General features: G+C 38.1%; 1 protein-coding gene across 6 annotated transcripts in view; it reads right to left on the reverse strand.

Moving 5' to 3' along the window:
- KIF21A (kinesin family member 21A) overlaps positions 1 to 15,650 on the reverse strand; it is a 90,627-nt gene that overhangs the window by 47,973 nt on the left and 27,004 nt on the right. For all 6 annotated transcript variants that reach the window (XM_065665685.1, XM_065665665.1, XM_065665703.1 and 3 more), the window contains exons 2-7: positions 11,881 to 12,103; positions 10,410 to 10,592; positions 7,271 to 7,420; positions 6,461 to 6,595; positions 3,763 to 3,930; positions 1,898 to 2,013 (exon numbers count right to left, since the gene is read on the reverse strand). In XM_065665685.1, coding sequence (XP_065521757.1) covers positions 1,898 to 2,013; positions 3,763 to 3,930; positions 6,461 to 6,595; positions 7,271 to 7,420; positions 10,410 to 10,592; positions 11,881 to 12,103 — 975 coding nt within the window. The remainder of the gene's footprint in view (positions 1 to 1,897; positions 2,014 to 3,762; positions 3,931 to 6,460; positions 6,596 to 7,270; positions 7,421 to 10,409; positions 10,593 to 11,880; positions 12,104 to 15,650) is intronic.

Here is a 15,650-nt window from a genome sequence, read left to right on the forward strand (position 1 = left end):
GAATATGAAAGATTAAGAACCAATCTTTGATATCGGGACTACTTGCGCTTTCATTTGAGAATGGCATTACCTTCCTAAACATCAGAGGACTGGTTCTGTTAGGTGTCTGTCTTTAAAAGTGAGGAACTTGAAATCTACCTTCCTATCTGAATTGCATAATAAACTGGGGTTGGAAGTTATGAAAGTTTTAATTTTTCCAAAACTACCAATACTCCATATTCTCACTTAAATTATTTAAGAGACATTAACATTTATGGTACTTCGGAACAGTTTCAGCATTATATTTAGAATCAGGATTGTGGTGATAATGGTGCAGTGATACAAGGATTTGCAAAGAAACAATAATGTGGACTGTGATACCTAGGGTGAGATTTGGAAAGCTGAGGAACACGCTAACAGAAATCTAACAATCTGATTTGCCAGAAAGAAAAATAAGTGCATATTTATTAAAATTTAGCTTTCTTACACTTTGTGGTTGCCAAAGCATGGATAGGAAACTATGCTACAATGAATAACTCTTTCCTGAACAGCAAAGTGCTCATTTGACATGTCTCAGCATGTCTATCACAAAAATAAAAATGATGTGGGGGTCCCACGACTTTAACATCTGTGCTGTTAAATGCTGTGGGGGGGGCTTAGCTGCTGGCTGGGGTTAAACCCCAACAATAAACTATGTGATTTCTCCAGGTGGGGGAGCGGTGGAGCTGTAAGATGGGGAAATATTTTAGAGTCAATTTTTCAATAAAAATGCAATTTTAGAAGTGGCTTGGAAAAAAAAAATGGCTGTTAGCCAATGTATTTGATATCAAATTTAATCAAGAAGTGCTACTGGTAGCTATTTCCAGCACTAGCTAAGAGAGCAGCTATGCTCCTGATTTCTGCCCATTTTTTTTCCTCCCTTAGGGACTTCTGAAAACTCTAGCCTTTATTTTACTTGTTTTGTTCAGCTCTATGCTTTTCTTCACACTGCGGTGCTGCAAGGTGTTATTGAAGTTCTCTCTGAAGAGCAGAGCAACAATTCAAGAACTCTTTTCCACTTCTCCCTGTTCCTTTGTGAAATGCCCAGAAAACTTCCTGCCCTCCTAAAAAAATAGGAGTCAGCTGTATTTGATTAAATAGAGGAAGGAGAGTACTACCTTGTGAAAACATACTCAATTATGCTCCCTCTTGTATTCATAGACGGTATCAAATACATTACAAATACAACATTTGTATTTTAATAGATATGTTAATGTTTGCTTAGACAAAGCTTCGAGAGGCCAAAGACCCTCTTCCTTGTATGTGCAGTAGACATACAGAACAGGTTCATACAAACAATTCTGGTGAAACACTTGTTTTATTAGGCTCTAATCCAACATCAGATAAATGGACAGATGCAACATACCCCTGAGGTATGCAATCTTTACCAGAAGTTAGCAATGCCTGTGGGTAAGCCAACTCTGAGCTCCTGTGCATGGAAATCAGAGCAAATGATTCAGTGCCATTAAATAAAAAAGTAACTGAAATGATGGAGAAACTCATCACATCTTTAAACTATGCTGTAATTAACAAAGCTATAACATAATAACAAAATTTACCATTTATGCTATCTATAATCTAAAAAGGCCTTCATAGGAATGACCTGTCCTGCAAATGGTAACTTTGAAGTAACTCAAAGCCTCATGGCTAGTAAAGCTACAGCAGCACTGAAAAAGAACAATGCAAAAATCATCTTTACAAAATCTTTTCCCTGCATTGCTCGTGTTTTCTATCACAAGGGTAATTTATCTTTGGAACCTTCCCCCAGAGAAGACTGGCTATTTTTATCATTGTTTAATGTTTATTTTACTTTCTGAAGATAATGTACTCATTCATGCTCATTCACAATGAAACACATAAAATATTCTAGTTGTCATACCTGTTTCCCCCAAGAGAGTCCTGAAGTAGCCTTGTAAGCTTTGAATCTCTGTATGGTACATGAGTAGCCTTCTTGCTTTTATCTCCCAGTGCACTTATTACATTGCCAAGTGCCAGCTACAAAACACCAAATCATGCAACGCATAAGTTAGAAGAAATTCCTGAATAGTTTTATTTTAAAAACAGCTAAAAATGGAGTCGGCATATTGTGAAATAAAGATACTCATGAAGCTTAAAAAATTTCTTAGGATTTTTACATTTAACAGCAGACATCTATGAACTTTTCTGCTATCAACAGTGAATCAAATTAATTGCAGCCTGATATCTGCAAGTGCTAAGTGCTTTGCACAATTTGGTTGCAATCTCATGTCACTCACAAGCTAAAGTTAAAATTACTTCACATTACAAACTTTTACTTTCAACGATTATTAAAGCTGATCTCCACTTCAGGCAGTAGCTATATTCATTTTAAAATTGTTATCAACCTGCTTTATGCTAGATTTAGAATTAAGTATGGGCATTCACATTATAAAAACAGAATTCACTACCCTTACTAGTATGAAATGAGGAATGTCTGATGAATACTTAAGCATTTAAGGGCTGAAATGGTGTCATTTGTGGCTGTCCTATTTCATTGCTCAAAAGGTCTAACTAACATTTGGCTGTAAAACTATTTCTAAAGTGCAACTGCATGCAGCTCAATTATATGCCAAATTAAAGAGCATTCCTCTAGATGGCACCCTGTACAGACAGTTCTCAGGTCTTGAAATGATCTTACTGCATCTAGCAGCTGACAAACTGAGTATACACTGTGACTGCTTTGAAGTGTTTAAATCCCTTTCAATCTGTTTCCCAAGGCTGAGGTCTGGAATTAACTGTAAATGGAAATCCTGTGATCTGATATTGCTCTTATCAAACTGATTTTCACCTTTGTGCATTCTGTATCCTGTTTGTTAAGGATACACCTATGTCATCTGAAGTTTCTGTTGTGCTTATAATCAGTGATGAAATTGAACTAAATTCTCTCTTCCATATAATATAACCAGTACATCTGCAGAATATAACCACTGTCATGCAACAGAATCACTAAGAAAATTCTAGTTACAGAATATCTATCTGTAGTACTAACACCCAGACCAGAAGAGACATGCTTTCATATAGAAAGTAAGCATGTATTTGTGTCTGTAAAAGTGAATTGCACAGAGCCTCCACTCGGCCAAGCAGCTCAAAACAAAGGCATGAAACTACAATCTCCACTGATAATCACCAGCTCTACTTTTCAATGGAGATAAGTAAATGTTAAGCAAAACATTTAATAAAGTTAATCAAAAGCTACATGGAGACCCAATACTCAAACAAAACAAGTAGTGACGTTATAAATGAAAAAAATTTATTTCTAGTTGGAAGTGTTTTGCCTGGGGTTGTTTTACATTGTACTTCATAACTGTAATAAAAACCAAGCATTTACGGATGAATTAAGCTGACTCACTGTCCACGTTTCACATGCCTGTACTCCTTACAAACTGCTTACAATATTCTCCAATAGTTTGCGTCTTGACACAATAAAAAATAAAAGCTAAAAAAATGAAAGGTACTTTACAATATCTTTTCAAAGTTAAAGTAACTAACTATATTTCATAAGCTGTAAGAACTAGAATTTGCTAATTAGGGTCCAATACAACTGAGAAAACATTAGCAAGCCAGGAGCCAGCAGTAAGAATCAATGTGCGCTATCACATCCTGTGCAAAGCTCAGTGTTTGTTCACTCAACGCTTTTCTACTTTAGGGATTACTGAAAACAAGTGATCCAAAAAAGGAAGAGAAGATGGTACCAACAACCTATGGGAACAAGTTGTATAGTCTTACTAGTCCACAGTTGATGGAAATTCCTTCTTTTGCCCTTTCTCCTGTAGCTCCTGTTCGCTTTAACCTTTCAGATCCTGCTAAATCAACAAAATGGAACTTGGCAGTAAGAGTTTCAAATTCATTCATCTCAGAAGATTCTGATATTATTCTGTTATCGGTGGTATTATCCTGAAATAAAGAATAAGCCATAAAGCTTAGCAAGATCATTCACATTAACTTATTTCATCTTATCTTTCAATTAGCATTTGTCTACTGCAAAGTTCAATTGATTATTTACAAGACTTGTTGTCATGTTATTCTTTTATAACAGCCTCTCTCCAAAAACTGTCACCATTTTAATCATATGTACTAACATACCCTTGAAGACCCAGATCCAGAGGCATGTAAATGCCAGTTACTTTAAGTATAAGCTACAATTGTTTCTCGATGGAAGAATGGGGGCATATGTACACTAAAATACACAAGTCTTCAGCAAAGTGGGCAACAACATTTGTACCTCTCCTGGAAGGGAAGTCTTAAATCAGTTGAAGGAAATTGATTAAAAAATACCAAACTTCATTATATAATTTCCTGACCCACTTCGTTCATAAACCTCCCAAATAACTGAAAGATATTTTGTTTTTGTAACTCTAATCCCCATCACCAGCATCCCTGTGGCATGGTTCTTCAATTTTATTGTAGGAATTAATTTTTAAGCCAGTTTCCTAGCAGCCAGTACTCTACCAGCACATCTGACTTGACCAGAAAATGGGGATAGAGAAGGCAACAAGGGAGAAGAGGTTCCTCCCTCACAGACCAAGTAAGCTGTCAAAACTGGCACTAACACACACCTTTGTCAGTGTGGGGAGCCTCACTGCACTACAGTGAGCTACCACAGCCTCAGCCACTCTTTCTGCTTCATGTCCCAAAGCACAGCAGCAAAATTACCCTTGTTCCTTAGATAATCCCAAGCTTATTTCCATCCCTCCGTGTAGCTGTACTATAAATCACTGTTTCTGATATTTTGACATTTACACTGCTGTTTGCCCACACTCTCTTTCGCAGCCCTCAAAGCATGCTTTCTCTCTTGCTTATTTACTAAGCCAAATGTAGAACCAGAAACTCCCAAGAAGCACGGATAGTGTGAACACAGTGTGAGGAATGGTGTGCCTGTGCTGCAGCCCTGGCTGTCTGCCCCAGAGGGGAAGCAGCCAATGCTGTCATCTGAGCAGGAGAAACTGTGTTGCCCTGGTAACAAAGGTCTCCCAAAACTGTTGTCTACAGAAACTTGAGCTGCATCTCTCCTGGACACCCAATAATAGCTCATATTAATTTATATTCCAGGAGCATTCAGAGGCCAATCTCAGGCCTAACCTCCACTCTCCTCAACACCACAGGGAAAGGAGAGGGTGCCGTCTTCACAGAGGAAGGATCTAGCAATGCCCAGCTCCAGACCGTCAAATTACCTTGCTCATATCTCCCAAGAAAAAGGAGAAACAACCCAGTCTGACGTTAAGACAGAAGGCAGCCACCTATTCCTCTAACACAAGTATCTGCTAAAAGCCAGGCAGAGCCATGCAAGAGTCCTGCATGTGGCTCGGCTGGTGGGGAAGGCTACAAGAGCACCTGCACAGGCAGACTGCAGCGCTGACAGCCTGAGGGAAATGGGGCTCCCAGGTGGAACGGACAGTTTAACAAGACCTCTGACAGACAGTGTCACCACGCAGCGACTGAGGTGCCCTGTCTGGGCTCCAAGTGTGATGCCAGTCCCTCCCAAGTGAACACAGATAGCTGCCCACACCACCAGGTTCAGTGTGGAAACCAGGAAGAGGTATTTTTAACAGGTACATAAAGGAGGTCTACATACCGCAAAGGACCAGGGAGTGACACTCATTTTGCCTGCAAATGATTATCTGTAGTGTTACAAAACAGGCAACCCACCCCCAAAAAAGTACTACAACTACAAATCCAATTCCCTGTGCCACATGCTTGAAAGCTTGATATGTGTGTAAAATGCTAGCCAGACACTTAGGACTTCACCAAAATATTTTAAAATCGATACCTTTGGAATAATCAAAATAATGCCCCCTGAAGCTACTGTAGTTTTAAGTAATACGGATTTATTGGGAACTCCCCTCTTTACAAGGTATACCAACAGCAACTAACAACCAAACAGTCACATGAAACATCTACAGAACAGCTCCACGTACATTCATAGTTTACATTTCAGGTTAAGCGCATAACCCCAAACACATACATATGTAAAATAAATAGACTAAGCCTCAGAAACAAATGCTTTACTATTTGCTCTTTATTGGATATCAACATTTATTCTGGAATATCCAAGTGTTTTCAGTTTTCTGACTACAAGCTTAAATCTACTAAATACTAAGACAATTTGAAACACTTTCCCAATTAAAGACAAATTACATTTTAACTTTCTTACTTGTGTATGTTGCAACAAAATACTGAAGAAAATGCTAGAGGAGAATGGGCTGGTTCATGTAAGAGGCTGCAGTTTTACGGTTGCCTCTGGCTAGAAGATGGTTATATAGGCACAGATTAAATCAAGTCATTATAATGCTTAGCAAATTCATCCAGCATGATGATGACTGTAGCATCTTTACTAGGTGCAATTCAGATAGTAGTGGCTGCTAAAACAATATTCACCTTTCGAAAAATGGTTACTAAAATGATTAAAACCAGCAAAGATACGTACTGTGTTGAAGGCAGGACAGACTCTGGTCTGACATAAGTGTATAGTAAAGATAGCATGAGACCGTGAGCTCTGAACATTCATCTGAGTGCTGGCAGTGGTTCGAGACAAAGCCCCCAGCTTTAGGCACTGCATCATCTAGAAAACAGACAAGAGGTACATTGCATTGTTGGCAGTTTAAATAAAAAGTGTTCCTGTAACACTTATGGCTTTAGATATAAATAAGCTTTTTCTCTTTGATATGATTTCAGTTCCTTTAGGTTGAAAAGCACAAAGGTACTTAAGCAAGCAAAAGTACTTTCTACTGTTTCTAAAAGAAAATGCTTTAATCTTTGTACCCATCTTTTTGCTGTCCCCTGGTAGTAACATAGCAACCTTCCTTTCATTCACCTGTGGCAAAAAGGTACAATTTTTGTACTTTTTGTACAAAAACACACAGTAAAATAATATTGGTATTCAGATTTGCAATGCACACGAATGGCAGTTTAACTCACTCCAGTCATAATGCAAAGCTTTCTTGTCACAGGAAAAAAAACACACCACATATAAGATTTGGGAGATCAGATTTATACACATGCCAAAATTTTCTCTCCCAGCAGAACCACATTATTAGTAAAAGTGTGTTTCTAGCAAATTCAAGTGGCAGGAAATTACTATCAAACATTTAGCAGACTTAAGGCTACAGAAAATAAAGAAAACTTGTAATTCAGATTTAGCAAGCAAAACCTCTTTTTAACTGCTTAACAAAACATACAGAAAACATTTCTACAATGCATTTGGTATGCTACAGAGTAATTTATTTTCAATGATCACCTCTGATTCTCCATTCACAGTTCGGGTTGTAACACCCACTGTATAAATTCCTCCTGTTGAATCTTCATGTATTTTAATATTTGATTTTTTATTCTTTGCATCGATATCACGTGTGGTATCAAACAGATCAAGAATTTCTTCATTGTAAAGCTGAGGAGGGAAAAGAAAAAAAAAGAAAAGAAAAAAGACAAACCACATTACTTTAGGAAGGAATTCCTTCAAAAACCTAACAAAACTGTGCTTGCTATGTATAGAAAGTCCTAAAAATTCAAATGTCAAGGCTCTCAGAATAGATGCTATGAAACATCCAAACTCACAAGGACAATATGGTAATAGAGCAACTGCAAATTAAGTCACCTGCACACCTTACTATTATGCCACCCAAAGCTGCCATAACTTCTTCCAGATTACCAGATCTGGGAGAAGATTCTTTGGTGGGTCCAGGGAAGTGGAGGCTCTAGATGCCAGCAGAACAACCACAGCAGGGGTTCCTGTGGCAAGCACCTGCTCTCTTCAGATTTGACCTTGGGCTTTCCTTTTGTTTTGTTGATTCAGTTGGCTGCACCCTTCCACCAAGCACTTCAAACTCACTCCACTTGCTCTCCCTGCCAGCACACCTTTTCTCATCTCCTCCCTCACGCCTTAATTCTATGTTTCTCCTTCATTTAGGTAAACTGTTCCTGGCCTAGAAGGAATTTAATCTGTAATAGTTTTTTGTGCAAGCTGCTTATTAAAGACACCTGCCAACAGGCCAAAAATACTATGGGATGGTTTCTTGAGCAGGGCTTTTGTACTTTCCTCCATGCAATACCTACACTTTAGTGCCCCAGATTGAGTCACAACTTTCAGGCACAATCACATGAGCAACAGCAACTATCTCTTGCATGTTTCGGGCTGCTTAGTGTTTATTGCCCGTTTCATTGGGTCTCCTGAAGGCAAATACCATTTAGTGGTGTTTCAATTCAGTATCATTGAGCACATCAGACTTTTAGGTCAGTAAACAGTATCAGAACAAGCAAAGACATCAGAAATTACTATGTAGTTATCTGTGTTACAGGAGATGGGTTATCATTTTATAAGAATGCTCCAAGTTTTAGGAAGTGTTTAAATCCAACTGAAGACAGAGGAAACAAAATATAGAAAGAAATAACAGACTGAAAAAGCAGGTCTCTGCTGACGTACACTGGAACATTTCCGCTGTCTTTAATTTGGTTATACCAACTTACTTCAGCAGAGCTTAGGTCAGACCGATTAAATTCCTGATCAAAGTCCCTAGGTAAAAGGCAAGGAACCATTGCAATGGATCTATATTCTCCCAATGTACTTTCTCATATACTGATCCACAAGTGAGGATCTATCCCCAAGAAGAAAAGGCTCAGCATTTGCGAATGTGATGCTTTTAATTTTTAACATAAAATTAATTATGTCATTGTTAGACAGAAATATTCTAAGTAGGAGCCCTCTTACTGATATTTTACCTTGCTAAGTGCAAGTAAACAGATGCCACAATTTAGAGAGGATCCTGATAATTGTGTAGGGCTGCATGTCTATTTTTATGAAAACTTAACAGGAAAACAAAAGAGTTAAGACAAGACTGCAGCAAACTAAAGAAAAGCAAGAAAGCAGCAAACAGAAGTCACTGCTCCCAACAGTTACACAGCTGTCAGACTTTGAAGTTATTCCAAAATAAAACCTTGCTTCAACTTGTTCAGTAACTAAATTATTGTTTATATAATCCAGGTCTAATGGCAGATATGATGGGAGGAAAAGGATACATTCTGATACAAGAGTACTGTATAATATGTAACTTCAGAAAAGGCTGAAAGTCCCAATTTAGGCTTAGAACAATTAAAAAAAAATCCAAAGAAGTGACATTTTGTTAAGGAAGAAATTATTTTATACATCATTTAATCTTTCTCTAAATTAGATAAACAAGAGAGGTTTGAGTATGTAGATTTCATCTAAAATATGGCTGCAATTCCGCATACCATCACCACTGTAACACTCAATTACTGCTCTGTATTGTGGGACTCTTGCAGTCATGTTTTTAACTTCATATAAAAAACACAAGGCATTTAGAAATTACACTGGTTATTACTCCTTATGCTACTGTTGCAGCTGCTTAAGCAGAAGTGAAGCTGCAGCTCCCCAATGTTCAGAGAACAGGGGAGTGCAGCATTCTCGTGGCCCATGCTCAAGCCCAGACACTCTCTAGGCAAACATTCGTCAGAGCTGCAGAAACCTCTGCTTAAGGTTAGTAGTGACAAACCCATCCTAGTGGAAAACCAGTGCCAGCTTGTTAATCTTTAAAACAATTGTAGGAATCTATGACTAAAGGACCTAGTTTACTTCAGCAGTAATAGAAACCATTTTTTCTCATAATACAAAGCGGGTTTTCTTTCCCCCCTGAAGGAGATAAAGTTGCAGACACAAACTAAGTAATACACATTTACACATATTCTTCCTCTCTGCGTGCTTAAAGTATCGGCTTCTGCAGCTTGGTAGTAAATGTAAATACATCACGCTCAAATCAATCAAGTAACAAATAGTTCCACAGGCAGGAGAGACAGCATAAAAGCTGCAAGACTTAAACCAACAGCTGTCGCAGGTTGGAAAGATCACAGATGTTACGGCCTCTCTTACCAGTAACTGTGTCCACAAAAAAAAAAAAAACCACAAACACAAAGGGAACATTTTTTCCTCAGCACTGACCCAGGTTTTATCTAGATCTGATGAAAGCAGCAGCAGTGACATGGATCCCCAATCCTAAATCACTGGGATCACAAAAAGATGTATTTTTATGCTAGGTTTCTTCTTCAGTGAAATGAATATAACAAGTCTCCCGAACAGATTTTAAAAGCTGAAGTAACCTATGGCAAAGTGTCAAAAGCATGGTGACTATTCAAAGGCACAAAGCACAACTGATTAATTTTTTTTTATACATATACTCTTTCTTGCTTTGAGGTTTTGTAAAGAATTAAACACGCAAGAGCAACAGGCCCCACAATGACAACATGACTACTTCTGCACTTCAAAATAACTCTGTGAAGAAAACTACTAAAATAATTGGAATAAGATAAAAAGACTCTTTTCCATATTCTAAAGAGCTGAAGTAAACTCCCTAAAATGTCCTTTTTACCTCTAAGAACTGTGCATTCACTTTAAAATCCGGAGGTGGAAGTCCTTGTTTAATAGCAGCTTGTTTTTTTTCTTCAATGCATCTGAAAAGATGCTTAACAGCACGGGATATAATGCCTTGCTCCTCTTCTGTTATATTGACATCAAACCCAGTGCCCATAGTGTATGTTTTGCCAGCACCTGTCTAAATTGAAAAAGGATTAGTCACTAGAACAATTAATGGTACACAGAGAAATGCTGTTTATGAACATTAATGCTAGATAGTGACTATTAAGTCAGTCTGCCATCTCTACAGTATTAACATGCAAAACAACAGGTCATTTTGGGGGAAAAAAGGATTAACAGCAGAAGTTGGACAAAATCTACCATTTATCCACAGATCACATACAAGAAGGCAGGAACCAGCACAGTCTTTCATAGCCTTTCACCTGCAAACCTCTTCTAAGCTTACATCACCCTTGAGCTATCACGTCTGAGGTCAGAAGAAGAGTTAATGTTTTCAACAGAGACTGTTAATTAAAGCATGCATTTTGAACGCAGAAGCAGCACTTGCAGTTTCAATTTGCAATTTGAAGTAGATCAAATGACTCCCTTAATTATGATGTCTGAATATCTCAGAATATTACCATTGTTTTCAATTACCATTGTTTTCAATTGACAAGACAGCACTGAAGAATACAAGACATACCTTCACTAGGAAGATAATTTAATTAAATGTGAAGTCCTTATAGAAAACAAGGCAGTGTCATGTTTTCACTCAGTTAGTGAGGAAAGTCAAAGACAAATGCCTGCTGAACATAATCTAAACTGGATCTGCACACTGCTTTGTTCCACTGAAGTTAGCTAGATGAAGTCTACTTCAAGATATGACATTTAATGAAGGCAAAATTCAGCATCTATGACCAAAATTGATGCAATCAATTCCTAAAGGAATATTCAGAAGACAATAATGCTTTCTCTACATTGTCCTCAATGATATTTCAGCTTTAAGAAGTAAAATATGTGCCCAGTGCACTGACAGGGTGTGTTCTCTATGAAAAGTCATTTTGCCCACAATGTGGCCTGAAGCTCGCTAGAATCTATTTTAAAAAACCTCCTCTTCCCAAAAGTACCTGAAACTGCAGAGGGATGGACAGCTGCTCAGAAAAGAATCTCAGTACAACCTATCTCTATAAAAACTGATTAAGTCACTAATTTCTACTGCTGCATTTGGGGTGAATTAAGAAATTATATGGACTCATGCTATTGTCAGCATTACTATTAATTCTACTGCCTAGATATTGCCTGTGTTTCAACTGCCATTCTGCACACAATCTATACAAACTCCTAAACAGTTTCCTGCAGGATACATCATTTAAAATAAATCCAAGATGCTAAAGCCCAGGTTCATGCATTCCATAATTTAAGAGAAAGATCAGTAGCAAGAAACTGTTTACACCAAAATAAATACTTTGAAATAAAGTAAAGCTTACCTGGCCATAAGCAAACACAGTGGCATTATAGCCTTCAAAACAACCTTCAATCAGTTTTTCTATACATTGTATATAGATCTCTTCTTGCTGCGAGTCTATGTTAAAGACATAATCGAAAGTGAAGGCCTTATCTTTTCCCAAGAACACTTGAGGTTCTCCAGGTGTGACAGAGGTACAAATATGGCATCCTTCAATCTTCTCTTTGGCTAGCTGTGGTCTAATTCTGGTTTGGAAAAGACAAAAAGAACTATTAGAAATGCTCATTATCAGGGAGAGGAACATACGAACAACGTAAAGAAGAGATCTGAAAAGAATTCCTGACTGAAAACCAGGAAATTTTCATCAAGCCAGGAAGCTTCCAGTTGTCTGTACCACAGAACTGACCATATCAGAGCCCCACTCCTACAACTGTTCACGCAAATGACATTGTCTTCCCTGAAGGTTCACCCATCATCTTCAAGTTGATGACCTGCTAGAACTCTGAACGTTTCTGGGCATATATGATGCACTAGTGAAGAGTAACCTGCATGAGCCTTTTCAGACTTTGAAATCATATCAGACTTCTTCGTGCTTTCATTGTAAAAATGGATTTTAATAGCAACAGAAATATGGAAAAATTGAATGATAGTTTAAGTAGTATTTTGGGAGCAAGGATCCCCAAAACCTACACATCAACTTAAACAAAGGCCTCCTTGCTAAGAGCAGGCAGAAGGCTCAGTTGTTCTTTGACAGGAAAGGAGTTTTGTCACAGCAAGAACACTTTGATATAAGAACACTTCGATGTAATGCTTGGTTTCAGTGAAGCAGCATACCTCCAAAAGAAAGAAAGAAAAATATCTAACAATTTCTAAAGAGGAGAGTGTCTCATTCCTCCTTATTTCCCCACTGAGACAAAGTTCAAGCTTTATTTCAGTTTGTTCCATCTCTGACAAACTACTTGATAGAATACAGCTATCTTGAACTTTTTATATTCTATCATTTTATTAGTTCTTCTGCATTCCCAATATTCTTGCAAACTTGCCAAAACTGAATTAATGCACTGGCTCTGTGACTAAAGAACACTGTAGAAGTTTGTGATTCAACTGGTTTAATGTTTAACTATCAGGAAGAAAAACTCTGGCCAACCTGACATATTATTCCAGCTGTAATTAACTAATAATTTGTTTACAAAATTATCTTTTTGTTTGTTTGTTTTAAACAAAAAGTATTTCCAACTTCTCATAGCAGCACCAAATTTATAAACAAGAAAACTCTGCAGCTTAAAAGACAAGGGATAAATAAGGCTATATATATATATAAATAAAAAGGGTGATAAATCATCAGCAGTACAGCTACATATAAAATCATGGAGTATTTCATATAGATTTTCCACTTACATCAAACTTTAAGTACTTATATTTACCTTGGTGTGGCTGCTTATGGTTACATATGTCTAAGTTGAAGACCTGTTCAAAGAGTATACTTCAAAGGCACATATTCATTTTGTATTCCTTGCGTTAAGGGCCACGGAACATGTAACAAACTGCATTAGTGTTTGATTTGGGGTAGTTGCGCTGTCTTGAAGTAAATTCCCCCAGTATCTCCACGTACCACATGCTACTTTGGATCACAGAGCAGTTCCAGTGTGCAGAGATTATACCCCTTTCAGAGGAAACTAAGCCAAAACGCTCCACTCCAAACACAAAATTTGTTCCAAAATCTAATCGAAACATAAGGGCCCAAAGGTACCTACTGCTCTACTGCAACCATGCCAATGCTTGCTGATGCACAGAGACGGTCTCCAACACCCCTGAGTGGACTGCTACAGACTAATCCAAATTATATCAGCACACGCACTTCAGGTCAAGTTAGAAATATGAGGGTGGGAGAGAATCATATGGAACATGATTTATCTTTGCAGAGTGCAAATTGTTCACCCAGAGATGAATACTTCTGCTATCAGAAGTATTTTTCAGGATTTTTATTTTAAAAGCTTCATTACATCCCACTGTGTGGCACTAGGAAATAACAATCATTTATTCGTAAGGGTTTCTGCACATAAACTCCTTTATGGAAAGTTCATTAAGGATCAGGCAGTACCTCCCTTGTCAGCATACCCTCTAGTGTGAAGTGCAAATTAAGCAAACCTTTGAAAAATAGCATTAAGGGAAGAGTATATAATGTGCAAAATAGGCATAAATGCCCTATAAATGGTGTTTGCATTTAAGGACAGTGTGTAATATAGGTCACAGATACTCACTCTAATTACAATCATTATCATAAGGATTTTTTTCTCTTTACATTAGAAGAATGCTAAAAATAAATTAGGACTTACATAGCTCCTTCACTAACAAACTTGATTGACTGTACCCACTAAACAAACCTGACAAATAGAGTCTTTAAAGGGAAATTAATCATATGCCTTTCTTAACAGCATTCTATACAACAAGAAAGTTGAGCAAACAAAAGCATGCAGTCTATGGCACAATATTTAGAAAATGCCAACTCAGCAAGTTATTCAAGGCATTAAAATAAGGCTGTAGAAGTCAGTCAGAGGGCAAGCTTCTTTTTCAGACTAAGCACTCTTATTCTTTCACTAATCCAGCACCAATGGCACAAAGACAATCAATTGTTCTTACAAGCATGAACTCTGAGGGCTCCTAAAGCTCCAGAGGTACTTGTCACATTGTTTCCTCCTATAAGAAAGCTTAGAAAGACCCGTTCTAAAAACCAAAAACACATTTTCAAAATCAAGTAACCTTTTGTGCATCAAAACCTCAATTTCCAGCTAGTTCCAAAAGGCTTTTAGCTCTAACTTGTAGAATGAAAACTGACAACTTGAAAGAGAAGGATGGTTTTTCCATCTTTTTTTTTTTTAGGTCAGAATTAATTTTCTGTGCTGAATAACTGATGCAATTATGACAGGTGCCAAATAATTTTCTCCTTTCTACTACTAAGTAAAGGCTCAGAGTAACCACAAAGAGGAACAGCATGCCTAAAAATATCAACGATTTGCGTGATAATTATTACGGTGATGACAGGACTTAAGTGAGAAGTTTCGATGTCGGCCGCAGAGACTTCCCATGAGGATCCTCCCAGCTAGCTCCTTGCCTTGCAGCCCGGCAGCTGCAAGCCTCTGAGCATTCTGCTGCTCAGCCCAGCAGCAAGCTGCAAGTGTACTCCATGCAACCATAATCAGGCCACAGCAAGATACCATTCCAGAGACCAGCCGAGCTGATGGAAATCTTTGTCACTACTAGCAGCTTGCTGCCAGTACAGTCACTTCCTTGGGTCATCACGCAACATCCAGAGACCCAGCAGCAATGGCACTGTCCTTCCTCCCTAATTTACCACTAAATCTGAAGGCAGTGCTGAAAGAAAAAGTACTGTTTCACCAGCCCATCTGCAGCACAAAGGGAAAACAAAGCAAGACTTGCCACATCAGTAAAGCTTCACCCAAAGACAGACTCCTTTCTTATTCTGTAACTGCCTTTACAGAATGTCCTGCCCTGCCTGCAACAGAGCTGGGAGGTAGCAACAAGAGAGAGATCACAGCTGTGTCAGGTTTGAAAGACATCTTCCCTAAAAAGGATGTGCAGACAGGAGATCTTCATCACCCAACCTAAGGTCTACTCAAGGGATACTTCATGCTCCAAAATCTGTATCGCTCTCTTGGTAAATTCAGCACCAAGCTAATACGATGACTTTAATAAGTAAGCAACAAATACCTCACCTTCAACCTGATTTCTGGCTGCTTACGAACAGTGAGTGGATTACGTGAACCTCATGGC

Source organism: Lathamus discolor, chromosome 1 (assembly GCF_037157495.1).
Source record: "Lathamus discolor isolate bLatDis1 chromosome 1, bLatDis1.hap1, whole genome shotgun sequence".
Taxonomy (NCBI): Eukaryota; Metazoa; Chordata; class Aves; order Psittaciformes; family Psittacidae; genus Lathamus; species Lathamus discolor.